This window comes from Diabrotica virgifera, chromosome 2 (assembly GCF_917563875.1).
Source record: "Diabrotica virgifera virgifera chromosome 2, PGI_DIABVI_V3a".
NCBI classification, from domain to species: domain Eukaryota; kingdom Metazoa; phylum Arthropoda; class Insecta; order Coleoptera; family Chrysomelidae; genus Diabrotica; species Diabrotica virgifera.
In genome coordinates this window covers 93,825,003-93,840,270 of record NC_065444.1, presented here as the reverse complement: position 1 = coordinate 93,840,270, position 15,268 = coordinate 93,825,003, and the positions used below count along the sequence as shown (strand labels likewise).

At 31.1% G+C, this 15,268-nt stretch overlaps 1 protein-coding gene across 4 annotated transcripts in view; it reads left to right on the top strand.

Annotated features, from left to right (window-relative positions):
- Nucleotides 1–15,268, top strand: part of LOC114349497 (ABC transporter G family member 20-like) — a 636,826-nt gene that overhangs the window by 515,074 nt on the left and 106,484 nt on the right. For all 4 annotated transcript variants that reach the window (XM_050643852.1, XM_028299891.2, XM_028299892.2 and 1 more), the window contains exon 3: nt 1,276–1,429. In XM_050643852.1, the coding sequence (XP_050499809.1) occupies nt 1,276–1,429 (154 nt within the window). The remainder of the gene's footprint in view (nt 1–1,275; nt 1,430–15,268) is intronic.

Below are 15,268 nucleotides of genomic sequence, written 5' to 3'. Positions count from 1 at the left end.
AAATAAATTACATACATTCTTCTTTTTGCGCCAATTAATTTAATTTAAAAATTATTTTTTGGCAACCCTGTATAAATACCTAATGATATTAATGTTTATATTACTGAATAGAGAATTGAACGCCCTTTCAAATGACCTACCACACGACCCCTATTCCCATTAACAAAATTATCGATTACGTCATCACGCCCAGATGGATGACGTCACTAGTATGAAATATATGCCAAAAAATTGTAATATAAAAATAAAAATCGACCTCTTTCGGGATTTTGCTCCAAAATCGCCCGTTTTAAAGAAATGAATTTATTCCATAATTTAGCCCCTCTGTATAATCTACTATAATAAATCTTTCATGTCATTAATTATTTAATTATTGATAAATAATTAGGTACTTCCCTAAAATTTTAATAGAAAATTGCAGATTTTTTGGGAAAACTCGGATTTTCTGAGTAAAATTTTTGTTGAAGGAAATCGGAAAAAAAGTAACTTTGTGCAGAACTAAATTACGGTGAATTTTTATTTGAGTGTTTTTGGCTCAAAGGAAACATTTTAGGAGTTACAGACCAGTAATTGAAAAAAAAAAGAAGATTTAGGAGTGTTAATTTGTTTATAAATAAAATAACACACTTTCTGCGGATTTGTCATACCCCATATTACTAATATATATGCAATCTTAAGATTCGATTTTAGCAATAAAATAGCTGGTAAATAATTTTTCCCAAAAATGGCATTTTTTTGATCATTTTCCCAGACTATCAACAAATTCCAAATAAACCGGAGCGCCATCCCAAATTCTGAGCAGTCTCAACATGATAAGGTTAGTATCGCCAGTTGTAACTAATATCGAAATGAATAAGAATCGCTATACTCTGCGGCTGTCATGGCGGTGTCGAAATGAAATTGCGACTGTCGAAATGAATTAGAATCAGGCCCCTGCACCCATCTGCTTTCCGGATGAAACATTTTTTTTTATTAAATTTCGTACATTACATAGACAAATATTTCTAGTATGGGTTGAACTTTTGTGCGTAAAAATGCAAAAAATATAGTCCGTATATTCCGTTTCTAAGGCTTTGGCTACACGGGCGATTTTTTAAAGCGCCCGTTGGTTTGACTATTTCCTCCACCAATTTTAGATGAAATGATTTCATCTAAAATTGGTGGAGGAGGTAGTCAAACCAATGGGCGCCGTAAAAAATCGCCCGTGTGGCCAAAGCGTTAGCGTGTTGTTACGGATAAACCTCTCGATGAACTTTAGAAAATTTTTTATTTTAGATACGGACTTTTGGGATCCAGTGGTTGTGGTAAAACAACTTTATTAAGGTGTATAATTGGAAGGAGTAATGTAAATAAAGGGGATATATATGTACTGGGAGAAAAACAGGATGGTAGTGTAGTCCTAGCAGATAGAGTGGGGTATATGCCACAGGTAAGTTAATAAGTAAGTTGTATAGAAAAAATACCCAGGATATAATAATAAGTAATATACAGGGTGCGCCAAAGCTCTGGTTTTCTTTGATTACGGCTAAACTATGGGATATACAGAAAAATGTTTTTAACAAAACTAATGTATATAGTCTATAAAAACCGTCTATAATTTAAATTTTTTTTCGATTATACAGGGTGAGTCAGAACAGCGGTACGAACCAACGTTGTGTTTTTTTAAATGGGACACCCTATATATTAAATCATTTTTAAATATAGTTTTTAACAAGCTGAAAATACGAGCATTATCATAACGAAAACTTTTGTTTATATACCTATTTAAATTCATAATATAGAAAATTGCTATTACGAAAAACTGTTTAGAATTAAAAATTATGTTTTAATGTGCAAGTACATCATTCTAATTTAAATGTTGTGAACTATAAAGATACTTTACTCGAAATTCATATTTTTTTACATACCTCGTATAAAATTAATAAAATTTGATTCATGATGGTTGCATCATAAATCTTAGACCAAGAAGAGATTTTTATGAAGAATAACTTTTCTTCGTCAAATTAAAAATACAAGAATTATAAATGAAAATGGTGTTGGTATCCATAATTTGAGAAAATTCGTCAAATATTTTTTTCCATTAGAAGGATGTAATTTCATATATATTCCAAACCACATTTTAAATAACAATGTTCCAATATTGTAAAATAAATAATACATACATGATAAAGATACTTTTTACTGATGAACTTTACTTGGATCTACAGACCTAGCGAGTCTCGTAAATTCCACGGCTTTGCGCCACGCTTCACGCAACCGTATTTGCGTACTTGTGTTTTGAGTTGTGTGCGCTGGTCGCTGGTCGAGTGGAGTTAAAGATAATTTACCAAATTTAAATATAATTGTTTCTACTGGTTCATGATTAATATAGTATAATTATTGCTTTCAAAATATACTCAAATTGTATTTTTATACATTTATTACACATATTATTATAATAATTAAATTCACTATAAAATGTCATTTATGTTTTATTAATAGCTAAATAATTTAAAATTTAGTTTGACATTAACGAAGTGTCAAGCTCAAATATAAATAATAACATTTGCTTTGCTTAACAAATTCAGATTAAAAAAAGTAGCCTACTTCCTAATCAAAGATTTCAGCTGACGTTTAGTGCCTGGTAGGAGATAACCGGATTGTGACGTCACATTTTAGATTTTGAGGTCGATTATCTCGAAGACGGTTTGAGATATCGAAATGCCGTTTTCAGATTTGGATTCAGAAGACAAAACTACATAAGAATCCATCGATACATCTGCTATAAGTATTGCAGGAGCGGCGACGCAATAACACACAGACTTTTGCAAATTTATAAACGAAAAGTTTTCGTTGAAAATATGAAAAATGTGTACAGTAGGAAAAATGAAAGAATACCCATGAACGAACATATAAAACACGCTGTATTTTCCTGTCGCCGTGTCACACAAAAAATTGTCCAGCGCAAGTACATGTAAGAATTATTATTACATGTACTTGCGTTGGACAATTTTCTTTGTGACACGGTGACAGGAAAATACAGCGTGTTTTATATGTTCGTTCATGGGTATTCTTTCATTTTTCCGACTGTATAAGGTCTTATAGGCTTAAAATTAATAATTTACGAAATATTTACATTTTTATTGAGAAAAATGGTAATATTTATAGAGCTGTGGATTATCTTTCCAAGGTAATAAAAATTTAAGTGGTAAGTCAAAGTTTTTATAATATAGTGTCATTTTTAAATAATTTAATATCTTTTACTTATAGCCATAAAATATACAGTGTAATCACTATTTGCAAATACAAAATTTTTACATACTCATTACAACTCGTTTACAATATTAAATTACAATTTAATACAAACTCATTCTTTTAAATGGAACACCCTGTATATTAGTATTGCATTTTGTAGTAAATATTACAACCTTTCTTTTGGTATAAGGTTGTATGTACATAACATGTTTGGTTTTGTAAAATACATATTTAAAAAAGAACTATAGATTTTACGTTTCGAGAATATTTTATATCCGCGATAATTTTGATTAAATTTTTTTGCAAAAAAAATTATAATCTGATTTTAGAAACATACATTAAAATATCAAAGATGAGAATAAAAACGTAATTAAAGATTAAAATAAAACATATTTAGGCAAGTGCAACTTAATTGAATTTAATGACTTTAAAATTATGCTACAAGCAATATTTTAACATACTAATAAGTAATTAATATGGATAAATTAATTAATAAATTAAACAACCACTTTTAAAGTCTACCCTAGAAATTTTTATACCCTAGTAACTTTATTATACTCAATTTTGTTAGTTAAATTGTATTTACGAGTAAGATCAGTTAATAACTTTTTAATTTACCTACATCTTGAGAACGTATAAAGTATGCTTTGAAATAAATGAACGTTATAGAAGTACCTTAGATTAATGAAAACACCTAAATCTATGAGAAGTACCTATATGATGAAGTAAATAGTATCTATGTACTCGTGTCACAAAAGCTGGTAATAATTTCTAATGGTTTCGCCCAAAACAAACAAATGTCATATCCACCAATTGCTCGGTTGACAAATTAAAATTTAAAATATAAAAAATTGTTACAAAAATTTCAACTACAAAAGTATTACCAGCTATTGTGACACCATTTAATATTATTTATATTAATAAATAATTTGTCTGATACATTTAACATTCATTTGTTTCAATGCATACTTTATAATAATTCGTATGTTCTCAAGATGTAAGTAAATTTAAAAGGTAAATTAAAAGTTTAACTGATCTCACTCGTAAATACAATATAACTAATAACAATTAATTTGGTACAGGAAAGTTGCTGTGGTAGAAAAAAAGATTAAATTACTTTAATTACGTTTTTATATTCATATTTGATATTTTAATGTACACTGCGGTGCATAAAAATCGATCTACTAAAAATTTGGTCATTTTTGATGTTTCGAATTTCCTAAACCTGTTGTCCGATTTAAGTGATTTTTTACCACGTTATAGCCTTATTCATTGACAATATCTCCGTAATAATATTGTTGCTAGACAGTCAAACTATCATTGTATACCTGGTGTACGAATCAAACTGTGTTTTTTTTTGTCAAATTTCGCATCACCCTGTGGACTATTCTGGGACTTATAAAATACTGAAATTAAAACCCAACTACAGCCTCAGGTTTTCTTAACATTTTGTCTTTCGATTCATTCGCTTATGTTGGATAATAAAAAAGTTAGGTACTTTAACAACTGGCCATGTTCGTCATCAGTACAGGGTGTTTCTATAATATTTGCATAATACTTTAAGGGGTTATTGTACATGAGAAAATAATGACAATTTGCTTTATAATCATATGTCCGCAAATGCTTCGTTTCCGAGATACGGGATGTTCAATTTTTCTTTTACAAACTGATGATTTACTTATTGCTTTAAAACCAGTTGAGATGTGCAAATCAAATTTAATGGGTTATAAGACGTAGTTATTGCACATTTTGTGACATACAATTAAGAATTTAATATTCACCAGTGGCGCGCAAACGGGTATTATGACCGATAATATTACCCGTACGCACGCCAATCGTGAATATAAAATTCTGAATTGTATGTCAAAAAATGTGCTATAACTACGTTTTAAAACACACCGAATTTGATCTGCATATCTCAACTGGTTTTAAAGCAATAAATAAATCGTCAGTTTGTAAAAAAGAAATTGAACATCCCGTATCTCGGAAACGAAGCGTTTGCGGACATATGATTATAAAACAAATTGTCATTATTTTCTCATGTAAAATTACCCCTTAAAGTTTGTCGCACTTATTTAGAACCACTCTGTACTGATGACGAACATGGCCAGTTGTTAAAGTACCTAACTGTTTTATTATTCAACAAAAGCGAATGAATCGAAATACAAAATGTTAAGAAAACCTGAGGCTATAGTTGGGTTTTAATTTCAGCATTTTATAAATGCTAAAATAGTCCACAGGGTGATGCGAACTTTGAGAAAAAAAACACAGTTTGATTCGTACACCCGGTATACAATGACAGTTTAACTGTCTAGCAACAATATTATTACATCGATATTGTCAATGGATAAGGCTATGACGTGGTAAAAAATCACTTAAATCGGACAACAGGTTTAGGAAATTTAAAACATAAAAAATTACCAAATTTTTAGTGGATTGATTTTTTTGCACCGCAGTGTATGTTTCTAAAACCAGATTATAATTATTTTTTTTTTTCAAAAAAATTTTTTAATAAAAAATCCGCAAAAACGTAAAATCTATAGTTTTTTTTTTAAATATCTACAAAACGAAACATGCTAGGTACAGTTGCGGTCATTAAATAATTTACAGGATAACGTATCTAGGAGCCGATTTCTTGAATTTTTACCCCGTGTAAACGCACCTTTTACGTCAAAGTGACGTTACCAGTGGTGTACCTAGAATAGGTTGATTAAAATTAAAAAATCAAAATAATATAAATAATATATTTTACAAAATTTAACAAAATGAAAATTATAGAAAGAAGTCTTTTTGGATAAACTTGATTATGATATTAATAACGAAAATAAGGAAGTCTGGTTTTAAAATATCCTTTTATTTTAAATCTAATTTATAATAAATATTGATAAACACATCTTTGTTTGATTTTCCATATGCACATATGGCCCACGTTTAAATCTGCAGCAACTTGCCTTAGTGACCAACTTTCTTCGAGTTTGGCAACTGCGCTTGCTTTTTGCGCATCACTCAAATGCATTCGAATCATTTTGGAGGAGTTTGATATCGTTTTATTTTATTTTTCAACATTTCTGAAATTTTTGACAAATTTTTTGACCTTTTCAAATTTTTTGACTTTGACATTTATCAAATCCGTACGACACTGCTATTTTTGCAGTATTACAATGTAAAAAATTAAAGTGTAAACTATTTAGTGACCGTGACTGTACATATAACCTTATATCAAAAGAAAGGTTGTAATATTTACTTCTTCTAAAAGTGCCTATCTTCTGGAGATGTTGGCGACCACATTGACCCATCTTATTCTATTTACGGCAGCTCGAAATAGATCAGTTGACGTTAGACCAGTCCACTTCCTAAGATTGGCCAGCCAGGATATACGTCCAGGGCCTCTCCTGCCCTCAATCTTGCCTTGTAGAATCAACTGCAGCAGTCGGTATTTTTCATTACGCATAATGTGGCCGAAGTAAGCCAATTTTCTGTTCTTTACGGTGTTAATTATTTCTTTGTCTTTTCCTAGCCTCTGGAGAATAGTTATATTAGTTGTGTGGTGTATATACAGTGAGCACGTAAAGGTTGGAATAAATTCATTTTCTCGAGAATGGACAATTTTGTAAAAAAAACCAGAAACAGGTCAATTTTTATTTTTAAATTATGACTTTTTGACATATATATTATACTAGTGACGTCATCCATCTGGGCGCGATGACGTCATCGATGATTTTTTTAAATGAAAACAGGGATCGTGTGCTAGCTCATTTGAAAGGTAATTCAATTATCTATTCAGTAATATAAACATTAACATAATTATTTATACAGGGCGCCCAAACAAAATTTTTTTGAATTAAATTTATTGACATAAAAAGAAGAATGTGTATAATTTATTTAATTCAAAATTCATTTTCCTGCTATCAGAAAACATGAAAAACTGTTAATTTGGCAGATACATATTGTTTTTTGCTTAAATTCAATATTAAAACAGCCACCCACCAGCCTCATGACAGTTTAAACATTTAATTTAAGCGAAAAGCCATGATTATTTTTCAAATAAACATTGTTTTCTGTTTTCTGAGAGCAGTAAAATGTATTTTGAATTAAATAAATTACATAAATTCTTCTTTTTATGTCAATAAATTTAATCCAAAAAAAATTTTTTTGGACACCCTGTATAAATAATTAGGTTAATGTTTATATTACTGAATAGAGAATTGAATTACCTTTCAAATGAGCTATCACACGACCCCAATTCTCATTTAAAAAAATCATCAATGATGTCATCACGCGCAGATGGGTGACGTCACTGGTATGATATATATGCCAAAAAGTCTTAATTTAAAAATAAAAATTGACCTATTGTGGGATTTTTTTTTCAAAATTGTCCATTCTCGAGAAAATGAATTTATTCCAACCTTTACGTGCTCACTGTATACTACAAAAGGCAATACTAATATACAGAGTGTCCCATTTAAAAATAATGAGAAAATTTTGTATTTGCAATTAGTGATCACACTGTATATTTTATGGCTATATGTCAAATATGTTAATTTATTTAAAAATAACAGTATACTAACAAAACTTTGACATGCCATTTAAATATTTATTACCTTGAAAGCCTAATTCACTTCTTCTTCTTCAAGTGCCATCTCCTAATCGGAGGTTGGATATCATCATCACTATCTTTACTCTATCCACCGCGCTGATCTAAAGAGTTCTATAGAACTGCATCTAAACCAGTCCCTTAAATTCTTTAACCATGACACTCTCCTTCTTCTTATATTCCTTCTGCCTCTCATCTTTCCCTGTATTATATCAGTCTTAGCATTTCATATCGCGGTCCCCTCATTACGTGTCCCAGATATTGTAACTTTCTTATTTTTATTGTGTTTATTATTTCGCATTCTTTACCCATTTCTCGCAATACTTCCGTGTTAGTTTTCCTATATGTCCATGCTATTCTAAGCATCCTTCTGGAACACCACGTTTCAAATGACTGCAGCTTATTTATGTGTTCTTGCTTTAAATGTCCAGCTTTCAAGTCCATATTGTAGTATCAAGAACACGTAGCATCTCAAAGCTCTTACTCTCAGTTCTAAGCTAAGGTCTTTATTGCAGATAACTGTTTTCATTTTTACAAACGCATTTCTTGCTATTTCTATCCTGGTCCTTATTTCTGTTGTTTGATCATTTTTCTCTGAAATCCAGGTTCCTAGGTATTTGTATTTATCAACCCTTTCTATCCGAACATTTCCCAAATGTATGCATGTTTGTACGTTTGTTTTCTTAGTTATTATCATGTATTTGCTCTTTTTTTATATTCATTTTTAGTCCATATTCTTCACAGAAATTGTTTGTTTTGTTTAGTAGTAGTTGGAGTTGTTCAGCAGAGCTTGCCATAATCACGGTGTCATCTGCATATCTTATGTTGTTAATAGATCTTCCGTTAATTATTATTCCTTCACTTTGAGATAGTAATGCTTCTTCAAAAATGGCTTCACTATATGCATTAAAGAGTAATGGAGACATAATACATCCCTGCCGAACTCCTCTCCTGATTTTAATTTCTGGACTGGGTTCGTTATCTATTACAATTTGTGCTCCTTGATTCCAGTAAAGGTTTGTTATTATTCGTAAGTCCCTTTTGTCTATGTTTTTTGTCTTTAGAATTTGGACTAATTTTTCATGTCTTACTTTGTCAAAAGCTTTCTCAAAATCAATGTAACAAACATGCACATCCACATTCATGTTAATGCATCTTTGAGCTAACACATTACAAGCAAATATCGTCTCTCTGTTTCCTAGTCCGTTTCTGAACCCAAACTGACATATCATCTATTCCTGCTTCTACCTCTGCCTAATTCCTAATTCCTGCCTCTGCCTCTGCCTAATTCACAGCCCTTTGAATATTACCATTTTTCTCAATAAAAGTGTACATATTTCGAAAATTGTTAACTTTAGGCCTATAATACCTTATATAAATTCTTAATATTTTTAAAAAATATATTTAAAAATGATTTAATATACAGGGTGTTCCATTTAAAAAACACAACTTTGGTTCATACCCTCGTTCTGACTCATCCTGTATAATCGAAAATAATTTTAAATTATAGACGGCTTCGATATACATTAATTAGGTTTTTTTTTTTTTCGTGGAATTTATGGCTTTGGTGAGGACCAATTAGCCAGACTATGTTAGATTGTATAAATAGTTTGTGTAAATTGTTTCATAGTATCAAACTTGAGCATGATGTATTCATTTGTTTTGTTAGTAATATGTAGCATTAGTAAAGTGTAAGGTGTTTAATTTTTTTTTCCTTCCGCGCTAGAGCATCAACCCGGTTCAACGCCGCGGAGGTTTTAGCCCTCTTTGTGTGTATGTTTTTATTTTTTTTTTGTTTTCTTTTTTTTTTGTTTTCTTTTTTTTGTTTTTTTTTGTTTTTTTTTTGTTTTTTTTTGTTTTTTTTTTTGTTTTTTTTTTTGTTTTTTTTTGTTTTTTTTTTAAATTGGTTCATTTTTTTTACTTGGTTTATTTTTTTTATTTTTTTTTTTTATTTTTTTTGTATTCACCTTTTTTTTCCTTTAATGTTTTACATTTAGTTTGTTTTGCAGAATTGCTTACAAAATTGGTTAGTAATTTTACAATTTTAGTTTACAGTTTATGATGTGTTGATGAAGTACATAAAGTATATTATTATTTCCTGAAAAAATAATACAATTTAGGTCTATTGGAAGGTTTATCTTGTAGTGAATTAAGTTTTTATATAGATTATTAATGTTTGCAATATTTATTGGACATTCAAGTAAAACATGTACCAATGTACCCATTTTACCACAACTACACAGTGGATCGTCTGTAATTTTTATTTTGGGCTTATAATAAGGTGTTAGTGCATGGTTTGCACGTATTCGATTTATTGTGGCGACAAAGTTTCTGTTTGGTATTTTGTGAAACCATGGTTTTCTGGGGATCCTTGGCTGGTGTTTACAAAAGTTTGTTCCAGTTGTTGATGCACTGTATAGGTTTTGCCACATCTCATTTATTTTGTTCCTTTGATTTAAGAATAAATCGGACGGGGGTAGTTTAAGATTTAGTTCTTCTCCTGATGTTGGAGCTGTTTTTGCTAAGGCATCCACCATTTCATTGCCTGTTATGCCTGCGTGTCCCTTTACCCATAGATATATGACGACTTTATTCTTGATGTGTATCTCATTATGTAAATACAGGATTTTTGCTTCAATATGATTAACTGATCTATTTATTTTAACATTTTTAAGTTTATCTACTGCACTTTTGCTGTCCGTACATATTATAAATTTGTCGTGGTTAGAGCCGAGTACGTGTTTCATAGCTTGCACTATTGCTGTTAGTTCTGCAGTGTATATGGAAGCTTCCTTTGGTAAAATAAATTTTTTGTCAGTATTTTCCTCAAAATGGTAAAAGGCACAACTGGTATATTCTTTTGACTTTGATCCATCAGTGAATATAGAATCATAGTTTGGCCAGTATTTGTTTTTTGTTTCGTTGAACTTTGTTTGATTGATACTTGCTACTTCTTCACTTTCAAAATAGTAGGTTCTAATTTCACGTGAAAAAATTTGTTCAGGTGAGTAAATTAAAACTGGAGGGAGTTGGTTGGAATAGAGTATATCTGTAATGTCAGCTATTTCTGAGAAAGATTCTACTATGAGGGGGGTTTTCTTGAAGTGCCAGTATCTATGGGTCAAAACTTGAACTGTTAGTGACTGTACACTATTGAGGTAAGAAGTTTTTTTTGAAATGGTTTTTATCATGAATTTTCTGCTCAATAGTTGTCTTCTTAGTTTAAGAGGAGGTTCCACGGCTTCAGCTTGTATAATGTTTATGGGCGTTGACTTAAGATATCCCAGGCAAACTCTTAAGCATTTATTTTGTTGTATCTCGATTTTATTTAGATGTGTATCTGCTGCTGTTCCATAGATTTGACTTCCATAATCCATTATTGATCCTACCATTGTTTTGTAGAATAGTAAAGCCGTATTTGGGTCTGCTCCCCACTTTGCTCTACAAAACACTCTTAGGATATTTATAGAATTACTTGTTTTTTTTTGATAATTTGGTGGATACAGTCCTTCCATAATAGTTTTCTATCTAGATGCAGACCAAGATATTTTACAGAGTTACTAATACAGAGTTTATATTTTCCTATTGTTAATTGTCTTTGATAGTTGTTTCTGTTTCTAGAGAAAATACATATATTGGTTTTGGACTCGGATATGGAAAGTCCCATGTTGTCTAGGTATTTTTGGATTTTTATAAATTCAGTGTTGATATTTTCTATAAATTTGTCCTTTGATTTGCTACTGGTGTAAATAACAACATCATCAGCGTATTGAATAATTTTAGACTTTTGTGATATAACATTTTCTATATCCATTGTGTACAGGCTGTAGAGGATTGGGCTCAGGATACTACCTTGTGGTAATCCAGATCTACATATTCTTGATTCCGAAATTTCTTGATTTATCTTTAAGGAAACTGATCGATTAGAGTAAGCTGATTTTATGAAGTTGGCAAAGGAGGTTGGTAGACCAATATTGATGAGCTTCTCTTCTAGTATATTTATTTGAACATTATCATATGCTGAAGTTATATCCAAAAATGTGGCCAAAGTGCTGTATTTGTGTGTGAATCCTAGATAGATGTCATTTACTAGTATCGTTAGGGGTTCCAAGGAAGATCTTCCCTTTCTAAAAGCATATTGTGAGTCAGGTAATATTTTTTCATTTTCTAGCCAATATTCAAGCCTGTTCTTTATCATTCTTTCCATGGTTTTAAATATACACGATGATAAAGCTATGGGTCTATATGAATCTGCATTTCCATTCTGTTTTCCAGGTTTTTTGATAGGTACTATGATGTATTCTTTCCACATCGGTGGAAAAGGAATCCTATTTATCCAAATCGAATTGAACAATTCCAACAGGGCTTTCTTATGGTCTAAGGGCATTTTATGCAACATATTATATGAAATGTTATCCGCCCCGGGAGATTTATTATTTGTTGATTTAATGCAATGATCGAGTTCCCATAATTGAAATAACGATTATAGGAAAGAAGTGTTCCTATTTACAGTAGCTATTTGTTGAGTAATGTTGTTTTCGACCCATGGAGGTGAGATTTTTGTGTGGAATTCGCTTATCCAGTCTTCTTTGGGGTCCATTAGGGGTTTATTCGCTTGTTTTCGGTTTTTATATCGGTTTACTTTGTTCCACACTTCTTTAATTGGTGTATTTTGATTTAGATTTTGGCAGTAATTTATCCAACTTTTTTTCATAGTTTCTTTAAAAGTTTTTTTAGCTACTGCATCAAGTCTTTTATATTCTGTTAGATTATTAAGATTTGGAGCCTGTGTGTAGGTTAAGAAAGCTTGTTTTCTTGCTTTAGCAGCTATGTTACAGGTTTCGTTCCACCAGTCCTTTGAGCAATGATTTCTATTTTGTGCGTTTGATTTTCGTAACGGAATTGCTTTGTCGGCAGCTTTGTTAATATTGTCGATAATGCCCATTAGTGATGATTTTGGTTCTGTTGCTTCAAGGGTAGCGGTGTATACATCCCAATTAGCAGCCTTGAGTCTCCATATATTATGTTTTGTCTGTTTAATTTGCGCAGGTGGGATATTCCTTCCAAATTGTATGTGTATTGGTAAGTGATTAGAGCCATAAGGTTCTTCTAAAGTACACCACGTAATTAGTTGTGTCAGATCCTGTGTACAGAGGGTCAAGTCTACAGCTGACTTCTTATTGTTTGCTAATGTAGGTGATCCGTCGTTTATAATTACTAGGTTGCATTGTTCGATAGCTTCCAAAAGAATTTTGCCATAGATATCGTCATATCCATCGTTCCATGCCAAACTATGTGCGTTAAAGTCGCCCCCAATTATGAATGGTTTTGGAATTTGTTCCAAAAAGTTAATCCACTGTTGTAATGATATTCTAGTTCTCGGTTTAAGGTATACTGAAACAAAGTAATTTTTTTTATGTATATATGGAAAATTTACCGAGATACAAGTATGCTCAAAGTTGATTGTAGTTGGAATTGAGACTTCTTGGTATATTAAGTCTGATTTTAATAAAATGGCAGAGCCGCCGTACCCGTCGTCCCGGTCACAGCGAATATTGTTGAAGCCTTTAAAATTATAGTATTTTTCTGCTTTAAACCATGTTTCCGATAGAAGTGCAACGGAGTAGTTGCCCCTATCTAGTAGATATTCTAAGTTATTTTTATTAGAAACTGCCGAGCGGCAGTTCCATTGAAGGATATTTATTGCATGGTTGAGGTCTGAGAATGTGATGACGTGTTTCCATTTATAGTTAATTTGACTAAGTTTTCGAGTTCTTCCTTATTTATGTTTATACTTTTTGTTACTAAAACTTTTGTGACAATTTCTATAACTAATTCTAATATTGAATTTATCATGCTCAAGTCTGAAGGAGATGCAACTGGATTATTATTAATATTTCCCTTATAGTTAATGCTGTCTAATATTCCTCCCGTAGGTAATTGAGATCTAGGGGAAGATATAATTTCATTATGCAAAATTAATGTTGGATCTGGACTATTTGGTCTCTGTCTTTTGAATGTTCGAGAATTTGTACTATTTGAATTATTATTGTAGAATATATTATTAGTTGACATTTTGTTAATTGGATTTGATGGGAATTGGGTGGGTGTATAATTATTGGGATTTAATGGAGGGAAAGTTTTGAGGCAGGAGAGGTTTGTAGTTTGTTCCGTATTTATGGATGTTACTTTTGCATAGGAGTTTCTGGGGAACTGTTTGTTTGCGTCTTGATAACTAATATTATTGGAAGACATAGCGTCTTTAATAAGTTTTTGACGCTGAAATTCTTGACACGCGCTTAAATTTGTAGTAAAATGATCCCCCGAACAGTCAAAACATTTTGGAGTGAGATCGGTCTTTTTACAATCTTTTGAGTTGTGGGATTCTTGACATTTATCGCACCTAGCCTTGCTCTTACACTGCCCACCTGTATGTCCAAATCGAAGACAATTAAAGCATAATAGCACCTTTTGTTTGTATGGTTCGACTTCCTTTAGTACCTTGTTGATTGTTATATATTTTGGTAGCACTTGTGACTTAAAACTAACTACGCATGTTTTTGTTGGAATGTATTGAGTACCGTTTTCATCTACTTGTCTTCGATTTAATCTTGTGACTTGAAGGACTTCAAATTTACAGTGTAAATCGTACATTTTTATTCTGTTTTTAACATACTCTACTGAAAATTCTGTGGAAATATCTTTTATTACGCCCTGTCTAACTAAAAGAAACTTAGGAATGTATATGTCTAGATTATTTTTTATAAATATTGCTTCATTTTTTTTTAGATATGATATAGTTAGCCGATTTATAATCTTTAAATTTTATACGTATTTTATTTCTTCCTACTGCGTCAATGCTTACAATTTTTTCATCAATTTCTTTAAAATTTGTGATAATAATGTCACCTATCCTTAACGCGTTTAATCTGCCTTTAAAATCGGGTGAATTATTTTCTAAATACGCGTAAAAAGGTCCTAGGTCGTTTTGTCGGTAAAGAAATTCCTCCCTTTTTGTTCCTACTTCTTTGTTAATGTTATTTGTTATTGAAGTGTGTACATTAGCAAAGTCATTATCGATAATGGGTTTATTATTAACAAGTTTTGTGGTACTTATCTGTGTAACTGGAACAAGATTTTGGAATCTTAATAGCTCCTCCTTTGAAGATGTTGCATGTTCTGTATCCTTTTGTGTTTCTAAAACATTTTTATCGGGGGCGTCGCCCCCGCTAACTGCACTCATAACTTTTTAATGTTTTTATTCCGATTTCGCTTTTTTATTTGGTGTAATTAATTTACTTTTAAAGTTCACAAAATATTTATTTAAATATCTAATTTATAGACACCGGTTTTAAAAAACAAGCTTCTTTCCTACGCACGTCTGACTACCACGACGAATGGAAGCTAAGTGTGATTAATTAGGTTAAAAACATTTTTTTT